Source organism: Ursus americanus, chromosome 3 (assembly GCF_024610735.1).
Source record: "Ursus americanus isolate L20-20 chromosome 3, mUrsAme1.1.p, whole genome shotgun sequence".
Taxonomy (NCBI): domain Eukaryota; kingdom Metazoa; phylum Chordata; class Mammalia; order Carnivora; family Ursidae; genus Ursus; species Ursus americanus.
The window spans coordinates 11,989,207-12,004,436 of record NC_142129.1 but is presented as its reverse complement, the minus strand read 5'-3'; the positions used below and the strand labels follow the sequence as shown (position 1 = coordinate 12,004,436).

The following is a 15,230-nucleotide window of genomic DNA, read 5'->3' as shown; positions in this document are numbered from 1 at the left end:
TGAAACTCCTTCCCCACCTGGGCTCTCTCCCTGCCCCTGGGCCAGTCCAGGAAGGGGAGGCCTTCAAAGAGTGGAGAGGCCTCCCTTGGACTTTGGGACACCTGGTGACCTTTTATAGAAAGACCTGGACATGTCAGACCAGCCTGAGAGACTGAAGGTGTGAAGGAGGAGGGGAGGAGTCAGGAGGGCCTTCTGGATTGAGCCCCCCCCCCCCCCCCGGGAATGAGTAGCCCATCTCTGTCCCAGGGTCTTTTCTGGGCCTTTTCTCCTGGAGATTTAGCTTTCCTTCAGGCTTCCAGTTTAATCTCTAGCCTGGCCCAGAATAAGTATATAAACAGAGCGTGGGATGGCAAACTTTTTCCATAAAGGGCCAGATAGTATATGTAAATATATAATCTTGGCAAACCACATAGAGGCATATAGTCTCTGACACACATGCTTTGTTTTCTTTTGTTTTGATAGCCCTTCAAAGATGTATCATCCATTCTTAGCTCTGGGGCAGGGCAGAAAATGGAGCTGTGGGCCGCATTTGGCCCCCTGGACTTCACAGACCCCTACCCTGGTATTCCAGAACCCCTCCCCAACACGGCATATATGTATTGGGTTACCAGATAAAATACAGGACATCCAATTAAATTTGAATTTCAGATAAACAATGAAGTTTTTTTTTTAGTATAAATATGCCTCCAATATTGCAGGTATGTTCTCTGGCAGCCTCTGGGGGAGGTAGCCTCTGTTCTCCCCCTGTTACCTGCTGGGCCCAGCTGAATGTTCCCATGTGAACTCACATCAGACTTGCAAGGCAGGTATCATTGTCCACATTTTACATATTAAAAAGCAAAAAAGAAGAACAAGGCCCAAAGTGGTAAAGTAAATCCCCCGAGTCGCATAGCCAATTTGTGGCAGTGGCCAGATTCAGACCCACTCCCACATCCCAGTGGGTAGATGGAGGCCCAGGGAGGGATGGTGGCTTGCACAGTCACGGAGAAGAATGGGGCCCATCCTGGTCCCGGCACAGACCTCTGACAGCGACGGGCTGTCATGGTTAGTTAGTTCAACCTTCCCCCTGGAAAGAGACCAAAGCTTGGCTGATGCGAAGTCCCATGGCATAGCAGGGGCCTGATGGCCTGGGGCCTAGGTGTCTGGGCATTTAGAGTCACAGGTATGTATGGGTCACTCCCTAGCTGCAGAGTCTGTTTTTTACTAACTGTGTCTGATTCAGAGAGCTGTAGGACACAGGAGAGAGAGAGAGAGAGAGAGTGTGTGTGTGTGTGTGTGTGTGTGTGTGGTGTATGTGTACGTGTGCATGGGTGTGTATGTGTGGGGGAGAGGGGGAAGCCAAGGGGCAGGGTGGGGTGTCCCTGTGGGCAGGGCATAGAAGAGCCGCCCTCAATCTGGAGGGAAAGCCATACTCCTGTCCCTGCTGTTGGGCCCGAGGCCAGGCCATAGAGCCCTGAGCAAACAGTGCAGTTCGATTAGCTGCCTTCCCCACCCACCCAAGGGTCAGTGGGTTCAGGTTGGGTGGGGGGGAGGTGCTGGGACCCAAACCAGGACCTTTGTGCCCATTAAACCAGTGTGTGTCTGCCTGCTGACCCGCCCACCTTCTCTTTACTGCTGGGCTCCTGGCAAAGACCCCAGCTCAGTCCCAGGTGGGAAAGGGAATAAGGCAAGGCGGTTATTTGTCCTGTGGAGGAGGGAAGCTGCTGGAGGACAGGCATTCCCAACTTTCTTTTCCTTCCACCACTTCCTCCACCTGGTGCTGCCTTTGCATGGGGCACCATGACTTACGGGAAACTGAGAACAGATTCGAAACGGGCATGGAGGGCTGGGAGGGGTGAGAGCAGATGGCTTGATTCAAGCTTCTGCCAACAGTGTCCTCTCCGTTCTTGGACCCAACATAGTGTGTTTGGACAATGAGGAAGGGGGGCCTTGGGTTGGGTGACGCTGCTCACACAGGTCCTCTCACATCTGAAAGCCACATCCCCTGTTCCTCCCAGGGGTTGCTGGCTCTGAGGGGACAGGGAGGATGCCCTGGTGCTCCTCCTGTCTTGAGGAGCCTTGCCTGGCTCCCCAGCCCACTCGGAGTCCATGCTGGGCAGCGTCTCCTCACTTGGGAGGACTTGGTTGCAATCCCTGACGAGTACGCAAATACAGGAGGCTGTCGGTACAGGGGCTGAGGGGGCAAGAGAGAGACTGGAACTCGGGGAGGCTGGGCACGGCTGCTGAGGTCCTCCAGAGTCAGCAGAGGGGCAGTGGTCAACCCGGGTATGACTGGTCCCCGGTGAAGGCCACACTGGCGGGGCTGGAGGTGGCCCGGGAGAGGATGTGTGTATCAGTATGTGCAGGGCTGTGGCCACAGATGCTGCTTGCGGCTGACTTCTGCATGTCAGGCATGGTTTCCCAGCCTGGGCACTACTGCTGTTTTGAAACAAGCAATTCTTTCGTGTGGGTCCATCCCATGCACTGTGGGATGGTTGGCTGCCACTCACTGGGTGACAGTAGTATCCCCTTTCCTCGGTCGTGATGACCAAAAATGTCTTCAGGCATTGCCAGATGTTTCTTGGGGGACAAAAATCACTCTCCACTGAGAGCCACTGATTGAGGGCAAAAAAGTGTATACATTTTTTTTCTGGTTTTGTCCCTCTTTTTGTTTGTTCTATGTCTATTGTGTTTCCCTGTTTTTCCTCTCTCGTTGGCTCTCTTTGCAATTGTATCTGCTCCCTCGGTCTTCGACTGTGTGCTAGCATGTGTGGGGTTTGTGTGCACGTGTGTGTTAGGTGTGCATGCGTGTGCATGCATGTGTGTGTGGTATGTGATGTGGGGGTGTGTGTGTGTGGTGGTCTGTAATGTGGGATATGTGTGTATCTGTGTCCCTGACTCCGAGTGATCCCTCTGGAACCCTCGGTTTCTTTTTCTTATTTTGATCTCTGCTCTGTTTCCTTGTCCAGCAGACCATGTCACCACATCCCTGCTCCCCACGCCCTTTGGGAGGGTGTTTCCTTCACTCTGTCGGTGTGGTGTGGGGTGTGCAGTGTGCGAGGGCTGCCTACAAAGGAAAAACAGGCGAGAGGCTGTGAGGATGGAGCCAGCACAGGGCAGCGAGGTCAAAACCGCTGCTCACTCAGCTTGGAGTTTGTTCCAGTCACTGGGTTCACAAGCCCTGTGTGCCAGCTCATAAAGCCTGCACAGGAGCAGGCGGCGGGTCAGCGGGTGAACACGGGTGCGCGCGCACACACACACCCCCACACACACAAGCATGCGCTGAGCACTGCCCGGGGACGCTGCGGGGGGTGCACTGCTGAGCCGCCTGACTGGCAGCCGGGTGCGCTGGGCTCTACCCAGTGCCCGATCGGGGGCTACCTGGGGGGCAGTTTGTGCTCGAGACCCTCCAAGGTCCTTTTCAACTCAAACATCCTGTGACTTCAACCGAAGAGGAGTCACCTGAGTTCCTTCGGCTTTCATAGGTCAGGAGGTCTACACAGTTGCAGAATGGTCGCGTACTTTCACCCGAAATGTGACCTTTGTCCCTAGCCTCCTTTCCTTGTCCCGTTGCTAACTGTGGCTCCATCCCTTTGCCCTCATTTCCTGCACGCTTCAGTCTGCGCTGGCCAGGCGCTCCCACCGTGGGCTCGCTGTGCAGGAGCTCCAGCCTCTCTCGGCTTGCTTGAAGACATCTGGTCAAGGCCCAGAGGACCATGACTGGGGCGCCGAGCTGGTGGCAGAAACGGGGCCCAGGAGGAAGGGCAGAGGCTGCAAGGAGCGGCATGGCGCTGCTGCCCCACCTCCTCAGATAGGTCTGTGCGCGGTATTTGGCGTGTATTTATGCACGGAATATTTATGTCAGATGAACCAATATGTCATAGCAAGATCTTAGAGCAGCCGTGTGTGTGTGTGTGTGTGTGTGTGTGTGTGTGTGTGTGTGTGTGTTCTGGCATCTCCTACTCATCTGTAGATTTTCAAATTCACAGGCATTGATTCTCCTGGACCCTGACCCCTTTGCAGAATGTGCCGAAAGGACACAGGTGGGCACGTGGGCTGAGGAACTTAGGGGAGCATCCTTCTTGACCCCTGCCCATGTCCCTCCACTGTCAGCCATTCTACCCACCCCTCCTCAAATAGAAGATTGTCTGAGTCAGCCTTGAGAGGTCTCCCTGGGCTGGCAGCCCCTCCGTCACCTCCTCAGAGCATCTTGTCTCCTAAACCTCCACCTGGAAGGTTCAGCTTTAGAAGGAGCCCCGCCAAGCTCTGAGCTGCCCCTAACCCTCTCCTGAGGCCTCCACAGGCTGGACTCCTGTGGCCCATGGCCTGGGCCAGCCCCTCTGGAGGTAGGGCAGGGTTCAGGAGTGCATCAAAGCCCACAGCCCTCCTGCTGGCCTCACGTCCCAGCCTCCTGCTCCTTCCTCCCCAGACCCTGAGGTCTCTCCCTCCCAAACCTGGACCCCTCTGCTCAGCCACTTGCCCCACTCTCTTTCATCCCACCTTACCTGGAACATAGAGGTTCCTCTCCAGCAGGTGCTACAGCCAACCATGAAAGAGGCTGAAGGGTGTGCAGCCCCCAAAGACCTTTCCAAATATGCCAAATGTGCCATGAGGCTGGTTTCTGGAAGAGGTCAAAGGGAGCAAGATGTGTAACCAGGATGGCTCCATTCCAACCCCAATTGGGCCAGAAATCACTACCGGTCCTTGGCCAAGTCACTTACCTTTGAGTTTCCCGATCTGCAAAAATAAGGACTCTTCAGTTCTCAAGTTTTCCTGTTCCCTTCTACACTCCACTCCCCCAGACGGCCCCCTCAGCTTCTAGGTGCAGACGGCATGGAGCTCAGAGCAGCCTTCTATGTCTCAGGTGTCTGTCTTTGCCTCGGCATCATTGAGGCAGATGCTCTACCATGCAGAGAGAGAGAAGGTTGGCAGACAGGACTTGGGGCCATATGGCTTCTGATCACCCTCTAGCCTTGTACATGGCAGGATCCCATGACCCCTGAAGTTCGAAGTGGGAAGAGGGTAGAGCTCCCCCACCACGACCATTCCTAGAGCGCTGACAGCCAGAGACGAGGCTGTGGTCATCCCCCCGGGTGGGAAGGGGCTGGCTGTCCACTCCACTCTGCTGCACCCTGGGGAGTGTTGCCCACGCTGGGCTCAGGGTGTGTGCAGAGGGAGCCGTGGATCCACTAGGCCTAGAGTAAACAGCACTGGTTTGGGGCTCCGGAGAAAGGGTCTAGCCATTATCCCAAATTGGATCACTGTTATTTAAAGCCCAAACCAGAAGCGTGTGCTCGAACTGGAAGCCATGGCCTTCTCTGCAGCAGCCCTCAGCAGCGGCCCGTTATCAGCCATCTGCCCCCAGACTCGTCCCCACCTGTACTTCTTGTTCTTCCTCTGTCCCCACCCCAACAAACTCAGTGAAAGGGCAACGGGCCATGATAAGAACTCTTTCAAATTCTATTTATTTAGCTCAAGCGCTCACGCAGACACGCCAGCACCTTCGTCATAAAAAACAAGCAAAAAGCCAGACTTGTTCTCAAAGTAGGGGCAATTGTTCACTGCATACAGACGGGCACGTGCACACTGGGAGGGGAAGGGTGGGAGCAAGCAGTCTGCTTCCTCCTGAGAGCCCCAGGTGAGGACTCAAGGAGCAGCTGGGAAGGAACAGGACAGGAGAGGCCGAAATGGGCAGGGGTTTGGGCACAGGACACTGGGAGGCTGACCTGGGCAGGAGCTGGGACTCCTTTTTCCAAAGCTGGGCTTGGATGGACTGCAGCGAGGAGAAGGGGAGGGCTCCCCACATGGCAAGGCAGGTTCTGGGGCAGATACCTGAGCAGGGCGTGGTGGGAGGCTGAGAGCGAGGTGGAGAGGCAGGGGCCAGGGGGCCAGCAGGTACAAGGGAGGGACTGAAGCCAAACAGAGCATTCCCCAGAAGACTGTTGGGCAATTGTAGACCTACCTAGGCACCGAGGACCTGAGGTCGTTGGTCAGGCACTACAACAAGAGACATTAGGAAACTAGGAAATACAAAGATCTTCGTGGTTGTGTGCCTCCCTGACCACATGCGCCCTCAAGGCATGGGCTTCCCCCCTCCTGGTGCCCTCCCTGTGTGGGACCCTGTGCACATGGCAGTGTGGCTGGTACTGGTACGCGCATGGGAGCACTTGGTGGAATCTCCTGATAGGGATCTGCTCACAGGCCCTGGGGAATCAGCACTGCCATCCATATGCTGTGCCCTGGGGACAGTTCTCAGGCCACCAGTTCCCCTCCCTGATCCCTCCCCCTTCTCCCGGCCTTGCTGAGGTTCCCAACTCCCAAGAGCTGACTTCGATGTGTCCCCGAGCTACAGGGAAGTCCAAGAACCATGACGTAGTCAGGGCTGGGCCTAAAATCCTTACACACAGACCAGAGTACAGGAGACGTCAGAGCACAAGGCTGCCTGTCGGAGTCTCCGTGGAAAGTGCTAGTGTGTCATTCGAGGTTGTGTGCCCATTGTCGAGGGGAACTGATGGATGTATTAAAATGCTTACTGACCTAGGTATGCAAGTGCCATGAACTAGCATCACACCTGGGTGCCTCTGCGTTCTACCCTTGGTGTCCGAGCGCGCTGCAGGCTGGGTGTAGAGGGTGGCACCCCTCCCACCTGGGTTGGATTTGTCCGTCTGTCCGCACAGGTGAGCAAGGGAGCCATTGTGGGAACAGGTCTTTCCAGGGGCCCAGAAGCTCAGATTATTGTCCTATTCTGCACTGGTGAGATCTGTGACCTCAATTCTACAATCTCTCCAAGAATCAGCTTCCTTATCTGTAAAATGAGGATAGAAATCTTGCCCTATTTACTCTACAGGATTGCTCTTTGGGGTTAGAGAAGATAATGGGCGCAAGAGACTTTATGTTCCCCACAGTGTTGCATGAATGCAAGTCATATGTTTTATCATTGCTTGGGTGGGAGTATTTGAAATGGAAACATCAAGGAAATAACTTTCTAGTAGAAATGCTAGACTCTCTTGTTTCAGGGGCCCTGAATCTTGTAGGGGAAGGAGCACGGGCCTTGAGACCAAATACATTTGGGTTGGAAGTCAGACTCTGCTAATTACTAGTTGAGTGTGGGTAAATTAGGCCACCCCTCCGAGCTGCAGTTTCCTCGTCCACAAAATGAGCACAGTCATATGCATGTGACCTCAGGCAAGGAGCTGCCCTCTCTGGGCCCTAGCGGCCTCTCTGTAAAAGGCTGACAGCATCTGGCATGCAATCTCCTTGTGAGGAGCTGAGTCTGCGTGAGGCTCATGGCCCACAGCAAATGCACAGTAAGAGCCTCTGCTCCTCGTCCTTCATCCCTCTCTTCTGTTGCTGTTTTTGTGTCTTGGAGCCCTTTCAGTAACCAGCTTACCTTCCTGTGGGCAAATCCCCCCTACCCCGCCGTGGGACCGGCACAGCCCTGAGCTCGGGCTGTTGCCACCTGCAGAGGGTGGGTTCCCCTACCGACCATCCCATAGACCTCACCCCTTGTCCCTCCCAGAGATAGTTCCATCGAACTCCCTTGCTCACCGCTGAACTGAGTAGGGATGAAATAGGGTCTGCGCCATGTCCTTTACAGCAGCTCTCAGAACCATGTCAACCCTGCCGCACTTCAGCAAGAGGGCTCGCATGAATTACCTGGCTCACACTCCAGCTCATCCCTTGAAGCCTAACTCAAAATCACATGGTGTCTTGTCTTCCCTCTGCACCCTCCTCACTCTGCCAGGGCTGGTCCCACCTCCTCTGTGCTCTAGCTCCCTTCTTCATGCCCTGTGTGAAGGGTAAGACTGCATTAACATTGTCCCCTTACCTGCCTGTCTCCCCCATTGACAGAAACTCACAGGAAGAGGTTAAAGCACATCACATCTTCCTTCTCCCCATCAGAGTGCCTGGTGTAGAGTATATATTGAATTGTGTTTTATGGGGAATGATCTGTGCTGAGGAAACTCAGGCAAGGTATTTAGTGGGTACATTTCCTTTCTTAGGCCCCAAAGGCAAAGGTGGATCTGTGTGCAAGAGAGGGGCCCGGAAGGGAACAAGGGGAGGTGGCAGGGAACCCTGCATGTGTGTGTATGTGTGTGTGTCCTGGGAGGAGGGGGGGGTGTTTGTCAATCCCCAGCCCACACACAGAGGAAATGACTTCTGCCCTGGAAGATTCATTAGCCTGCAGAAGGTGGGGAAGGGGGAGCAGCTGGGATTTAGGGGAGGGTGTGGTGTGTGAGGCAAAGGGCCTGTGGCTGCAGCCACTCCCTCCAGCCCACCCTCCTATCCTAAGCAACCCCTCCTGGCTGGCTGGAGACTCCAGGGGAGGTGGTGACCCCTGACCTAAGACCTAGAGGATGCTGGGACAGAGGCCACAGGGCCTGGGAGCTGTCTTCTTGCCCACCAGGTTCACACGAGGAGGGAGAGAGGAGGTGAAGAGGCGGACACTTCCTCGTGCCTGAGCAAAGGAAGAACAATTTGCCACTGTCCTCTCTGGACCTGGATTGTGTGGGGTGAGCAGGTGTCAGAGTCTGGGAGTCCCTGGGAGGAGAGACTAGCCATCATCCATCTAGAGTGATGCTCTCTGACCCAGGGTGGAGAGAGTCTCTAAGGACTCGGACAGGGGTCACCCGGTGGAGCCACAGTCACTGATTGATCTCTCTCTCCCTTACCTTCTTATTTCTGAGTTGGAAGGAGGTGCCCTGTTAGGGCTGAGGAACCGCAGAGGGAGTGAGAGCGTCGGAGAAGCGAACTAGGGGAAGGCTATGAGATACTGCCATGACAACGGGTAACATCAGGGAGATCTTAGTGACCCACGTGCTTCCATGTGTGCTGCTGTTATGGCCACAGCCATGGCAGGTGGACAAGGCCAAAGTCATCAGCTAATACTACGGCAGAGGGGGACTGAAATTGGGTTTTACCTGCACCCGTCATCGCTAAAGGGCTCCGCAACCTGGTCAGGAAGCAGTTAGGGAAGCACATCCAGCAGCAGGAAAGGAAGGGGCCACAGCACTGCTGGAGGGAGAGCAGTGCTTTGAGAACCGGCTCCCTGCGCACATGCGCAGATCCCCTGTGACGGGAGCCCAGCACTCCCTGGGCGAGTGGGGACCCAGGCTAGGTCCCTCCAGCTGCAGCCTGGCCTTGCACAAGCCTTGCTCCCTCGGGCCCGTGGCCGTAACCGCCGCCTCCTCAGTGCCAGGGTTAACAAAGAAGTGGCACGAACAAAAGCAGGTGTGTCCAGTCCTGCCCCAGGTGGCTCCTGCCTGGCTGCACCCCCTTCCTGGCAGAGACTGGGGGCCACTTACCCAGCCTCTCCTGTCGGTGTGACACCAGTCAAAGTATTTCTTTCCTTGAACATTTCTCATTTTTCCTTCATTAGCCTTTAAGAATGGGCTTGGCCAGGAGAAGTAAATGATTATTGACACCCCGTCAAGGCACTTTCTCAGCTGTCCAGTGAGTGGTCTCAGGTGCGTAAGGGCCCAGTGGATGCCACAGCTTGCCCTTCCTCCAGCTCCACTTCTCTGCCTGTCCATGCCTTGCGCATCCGCCAGGGACCTCCAGAGCCAGCACTTACTTCCCTCCTCTCTCCCTGCTGCTCTCCCCTCTTTCTTGGTCTCAGCGCCCCAGACCTTATCTCCCATTTCTCCAGCGCAGCACGAGGGAGGAACACTGACCTCTTCCTTCCTTCCCAAGGCCACAGGCAGGCCATTCCTCGAGGGCTACCCAAGCATTGTCACTAGAACCCAGCAACGTGCCAATAAAATACTGCATCAACAGCTAGGAGAGGACGTATTTTTCAAGTCCAGTGATGCCTGTGGGAGCAAACCCTCCTGTGTCTTCGTGCAGCTGGTCCATGAGGCACCCAGGAGCAAGGAGTTTCTGCATTCCGTATTTTGAAGTAACCAGGGAGGGAGGAGACAGGAAGGGAGAGTGGTAAGCATTTGGGGGTGCCCAAAGAATTCCTGAGGCAGGAACAGCGGCATTTCTTTTGCCCTGCTCCCTGTGCCTGTCTCTGGAGCCCCGTGAATAAACCTGGCATCTGCTCAGCGGCACAAAACATCTGCCAACTGTCTTAACCCTTCAGCATGCGTGCGTGCTGCTTCTCCTTCCTCACCTGGGCTCCGGGCGGCAGGTGCAGAATCTTGTACGTGGCCTCGAATGCTTCTTTCAGAGGGTACCACTTACCAGAGGTTCAGGAAGATCTGTTCCAGAGCTTTGCTGTTGGGGTTCTTCTTTCCTTTCCCTCTTCCTTATGCTATTCCACACCTTCTCCTCTTCCTCAGCCTCCTCCTACTTCCCCTGCTCTTCTCTCTCTCTCTCTCTCACACACACACACATACACACAGAGTATATTTAACTTGAAAAAAAAATTCCCAATAATCACTTACATTTGCATTGGTTTTTATCCTTTCCAAAGTGTTTCTACCCATATTATGTGCTTATCTTTGATTATTACAACTGCTCTCAAATGTGGGTTTTTTTTTTTTTTTTACCACTTTTGACAGATGGAAAAAAACTCAAGTATGGCCAGTGAGAGAGTTTAGAATAAAAACCAGTCAATCATTCACAGATCTGGCTAATGACTATTTATTGCACACTACATGTACAGGAATTATGCCAGTCACTGGGAACACAGTGATGAATAAGATAGGCACCATCTCTGTCTTGGTGGAGCTTACAGTCTACTAAAGAAGACAGACATTAAAACAAATAAGTACGATAAGGTGCAGGATGTGTGATAAAAAAGAAAATGTAGGTAGCCTGGAAAGGTAGAGCAGGTGGACTTGAACCTAGCCTATGGGTCAGCACCCCCGTACCCACACACACAACCAGTGTACAACCGTGCAGCTGAGACCAAGATGACTAGAAGTCACAAAGATGGAAGGGAGAGTGGGCACAGAGAAGTAGAAAGGTTCAGAAATTGTGAGGGCCAAGAAGAAGAACCTGGCACTATCCAGGAACTAAGAGAACTCCAGGTTGGTGAAATAGAGCCTGAGAGAAGAGAGGTGTGAGGAGGCTGGAGGATTGCCTGGGGTCAGCTTAGGGAGGGCTTCCAGAAGACCACACTTGGGGGCAGGACTTGCGTCTTATAAAGACCCTTCTGGCCGTAGTGTGGATGATGGATTGAAGACCAAGACTGCAGGCAAAGAGAGCAGTTAGGAACACAGGAGGGTTCAGAGAGGCAGAGAGAAACAGAAGATTTTATATTGGTATGGAACAGCCTTCAAAATATATTAAGTGAAAAAAGCAAAAACTGTTTTTCTAACAAGCTGTACCATTATATGCTTTTTAAAGGGGAATATATACATACATATGCTTGGATATATACAGAGTATTTTTGGAAGGATTATTAAATTTTTATTAATGAATGTCCCTGGAGAGAACACCAAAGGGGCCAGGAGAGAGGTAGGAAAGCTTTTTTTCCCTGTGTATCTTGTGTGCTTGTTGAATTCTCTGCTATGTCATGTATGATCTAATCAAAATTCTTTTCAAAGCAGATGTTTTAGGGAACAGAATCCACAAGATTTGAGATTTACTGGATTTGACAGTTGACGGAAATGTGTTTAAGATGGCACCAGATACTGGCTTAGGCAACTTTGCGTATTATTTGGTAGGGAACTCTGGTGGAGGAGCAGGTTTGGTGAGGAAAAAAAGGCTGTTCAGTTTGGGACATGTTGAGTTTGAGGTGTTTGTAAAATAGCCAGGCTCAGCTGTCTAATAGAAAGGCATCCAAACTGTTCATGCCTGGAGCTTAGGAGACAGATCTGAACCAAAGATAGGGACTGGGGAGTCATGAACATGTGTGTGTTAACACAATCTGCAGAAGCAGGTGAGACTGCCCAGGTGGTGAGAAAAACAGAGAGCCTTGTGGACCAAAAATATTTAAGGGATTTGTAGAAGAGAAGCAGCCAGCGTGGTAAGAGTGTGTGGCACTAATGTGCGGAGAGGTGGTGAGTGGTCGACTACAGTCTGAAGGCTGCCGAGAGTTCAAGCAGGATTGAGACTGTTCAGTGAGCTTAGCCAGAGGTAGACAACAAGGGAGATGTCAGTAGCACGGAGAGGCAAGGTCAGATCACAATGGGTTGAGGACTCAGTGTGAGGTCAGTAGACAATGGAGTCTTCTCTAAGAAGTTGGGCCCTGAGTGGGGAATAGAAAAGATAGGGCAGTAGCTGGAAGGAGGGAGAAGGGTTGAGGGAGGGTGTTTGCCATTCCTTTGAAGATGGGAAAGAATAGAACATGGTTATTGCTGACCCCCAGAGCTAGTGCAGAGGGTTTGGGGGGAGATACACAAATGAGAAGATACACGAAAGAGGACAGTGATGGACACAGCTGTCTGAAGCGACAGAAAGAAAACTGAATCTGGAACTCAGATGGGAGTTTAGATTTACACAAGAGAGGAAGTGCTTCCACTGTAAGGAAAATAAGAGGAATCACGACGACTGATCACTTTCAGAAACCCTGCTACCTGTGGCCCAGTGTGTAGGACCCTGTGTCTGTCTATTCATGTGATCCCTCACTGTTCCACATCCATCTGTGCTTTGCATGAGTATCTAGATGAACCTGCCAGTGGTTTCACAAATCCCACTTACCTCTTTACTAGTCCAGACCACAGTCCTCCTAAAAGATATTATGGCTTTTGGGTGAAGGTGATGATAGGGCTGGGGTGAGATGCAAAGGACTGGAGACAAGAGGGAGGCTGTCATGAGCCCGGGACTGGGTGCCCTGGACACTATCTCCCAGTTTCCTCCCTGGAGAGGGATGGCTCATCCTGCATTGTTGTTGCCACCCCACAACTCAGCACAGGGGCAGAGGGAAGTGGGGGTGGAGGATGGCTGCTGCAGGAAACATAGCCAGGAGCTTGCTACCTCCATGCACAGGGATGGTTAGCTGCTAATGAGCCACCTGAGGGACAGACTGGGGACAGTCCCATAAAAGAAATGATTGAGCTGTTCAAGTACAGAAAGGCATAATCTACCACACTTATTTAAACATACACCTGGACACAAATAAGATACAAACACTTAAGACTGTGAGCCACAAAAAGCAAGGATAAGACAACGCAAAAACAACAAAAAAACCAACACAATTCAAACATAGATGAAGGACTTGAATAGACATTTCTCCAAAAATAAACATAGAAGGGGCCAATAAGCATATGAAAAGATGTTCATTATCATTAGTCACTGGAGAAATACAAATCATAACCACAATGAGATACCACTTCATACCCATTAAAATGGCTATTATCAAAAGAAGAAGAAGAAGGAGAGGGAGAAGGAGAAGAAGAAGGAGAAAAAGAAGGGGGAGGGGGAGGGAGAAAAGAAAAAAGAAAAACAACAGTGTGGCAATTCCTCAAAAAATTAAATAATAATTGCCATAAGACCCAGCAATTCCATGTCTAGCAATATACCCAAAGGAATTGCAAGCAAGGACTTGAAGAGAATTATAACACCAATGTTCATAGCAGTATTACTCATAATAGCCAGAAGGTGGAAACAACCTGAAAGTCCACCAATGGATGAATGAATAAACAAAACGTGGTCTATCCATACAATGAAATATTATTTGGCCTGTAAAAGGAATAAAATTCTGATGCCTGCTACAACATGGATGAATCTTGAAAATATTATGCTAAGTGAAATAAACCAGACACGGTAGGACTAATAATGCATGATTCCACTTCCATGAGGTATCTAGAGTAGGTAGATTCACAGACATGAAGTAGGATATTGGTTATCAGGGGCTGTGCGGAGGGGATGGTGGGGAGTTCATGTTTAACGAATACGAGAATTCCAGTTTGGGATAATGAAATTGTCCTGTGATGAAGAGCAGTGATGGTGACGCAACAATGTAAGTGGACTTAATGCCACTGAATTGTATCCCTGAAAGTGGTTAAAATAGTACATTTTATATTATGTACATCTTCCCACAATAAAATTATTTAAAAATAAGGCAAGAATAAAGAACATTTCTTCTTGCAGTTTTCTAGTTGGGATTTGGTTGCCAGGAAGGTCTCGAGAGAGTCCTGCAGGGGTATAAGAAAAAGGGAGGGGCTGCAACCTCAGTGCCATGCCTGGCTCTTCCCGCAGTAAGCCTTGTGGAACCAGGCAGGCTGCACAGCTTACTACATTCTAGGGCCTGCGTGAGGCAGAAAGAAAGATGGTCCACATGGTAGTCCAGCATCTCTGCCTCATGTCTTTGATGGCCGAGTCCCACTTTGCTGGAAGAGATTCCTTCTTTTCTCAAGATGTGGGACTTCCAGGAACCTAGGAGATATGTGGGGCAACAGATGCCCATTGCCCATCTCCAGAAATGCTGACGTGAAGGGTGACACACGGCCTTTAAGAATTATTCTGTTGACCCCCTCCCTATGATTAACAGGCATGAAAATTAGATACTGCCCCCCATCTAGGCCCACCTGTTTGTCAGGCCAACAGTAACAAGGGTCCTCATCATAAATGATAGATGTTGTCCTCTCCATCCCCCTCGTCAAGGTCCAGCCCAAGATTCACATGTCCCAGGGTGTTGCGACGAAGGATCTCCCAGCCCCGGTGGCTGCTGCTGTGAGATGTGGTCCGGGACAGGGAGGGGGTTGGGGGGGCCAGAGAGGCTCTGGCTATGGTCCCACTTTCAATGGCAGAAACAGAGGGCTGTTTCTCAGAAAGCTGCTCTTGTCCATCCTCCTTGTCTGAGCCCTTGAAAGCTTCCACATAGCGAAGTACTCGCAAAGGATTTTGATCATGGTGGTTCTCGACTCTGAGGAGGGCAAAGGGGAAGGGATTCAGTTTAGGTGAAGAGAAAAGGACTGTGATGAGAAGGAGAGAGAGGTGGAAAGAACACATGGAGGAAACAGGACCAAGAGGACAAGGAAGGAAGGGACCAGAGTCCCAGGATCAAATGAAGGGAAGTGCAGTAGAATGGAGGGTAAAGTGGGATAGAGACCAAAGAGGTAAGCAGTCAGGTTTTAGAGAGTAGTGGGGTGTGTGTGTGTGTGTGTGTGTGTGTGTGTGTGTGTGTGTGTGTGTTTAATAGTGAACACGGAAGAGAAAACAGAGAGAGAGGGGAGAGCCATGGTCAGGAGCTGAAGGTAGAGTATGGAGAATGTTAGCTTCAAGGCAAGAATTTACTAGACATGGGGGTCAGGTAGGAACAAGACTAGAACAACCTGGGTAGCCCATGCCCACGTCTAAGCATGGACACATACATAGCCTCACACACGTTACTGCCCTGATGTACTCACAGCCTGGCA

At 51.8% G+C, this 15,230-nt stretch overlaps 1 protein-coding gene across 4 annotated transcripts in view; it reads right to left on the bottom strand.

Annotated features, from left to right (window-relative positions):
- Positions 1–10,556: 10,556 nt before the first annotated feature.
- TRPV5 (transient receptor potential cation channel subfamily V member 5) overlaps positions 10,557–15,230 on the bottom strand; it is a 35,302-nt gene continuing 30,628 nt past the window's right edge. For all 4 annotated transcript variants that reach the window (XM_087860767.1, XM_087860768.1, XM_087860766.1 and 1 more), the window contains one exon: positions 10,557–14,737. In XM_087860767.1, coding sequence (XP_087716893.1) covers positions 14,434–14,737 — 304 coding nt within the window. In that variant the 3' untranslated portion in view covers positions 10,557–14,433. The remainder of the gene's footprint in view (positions 14,738–15,230) is intronic.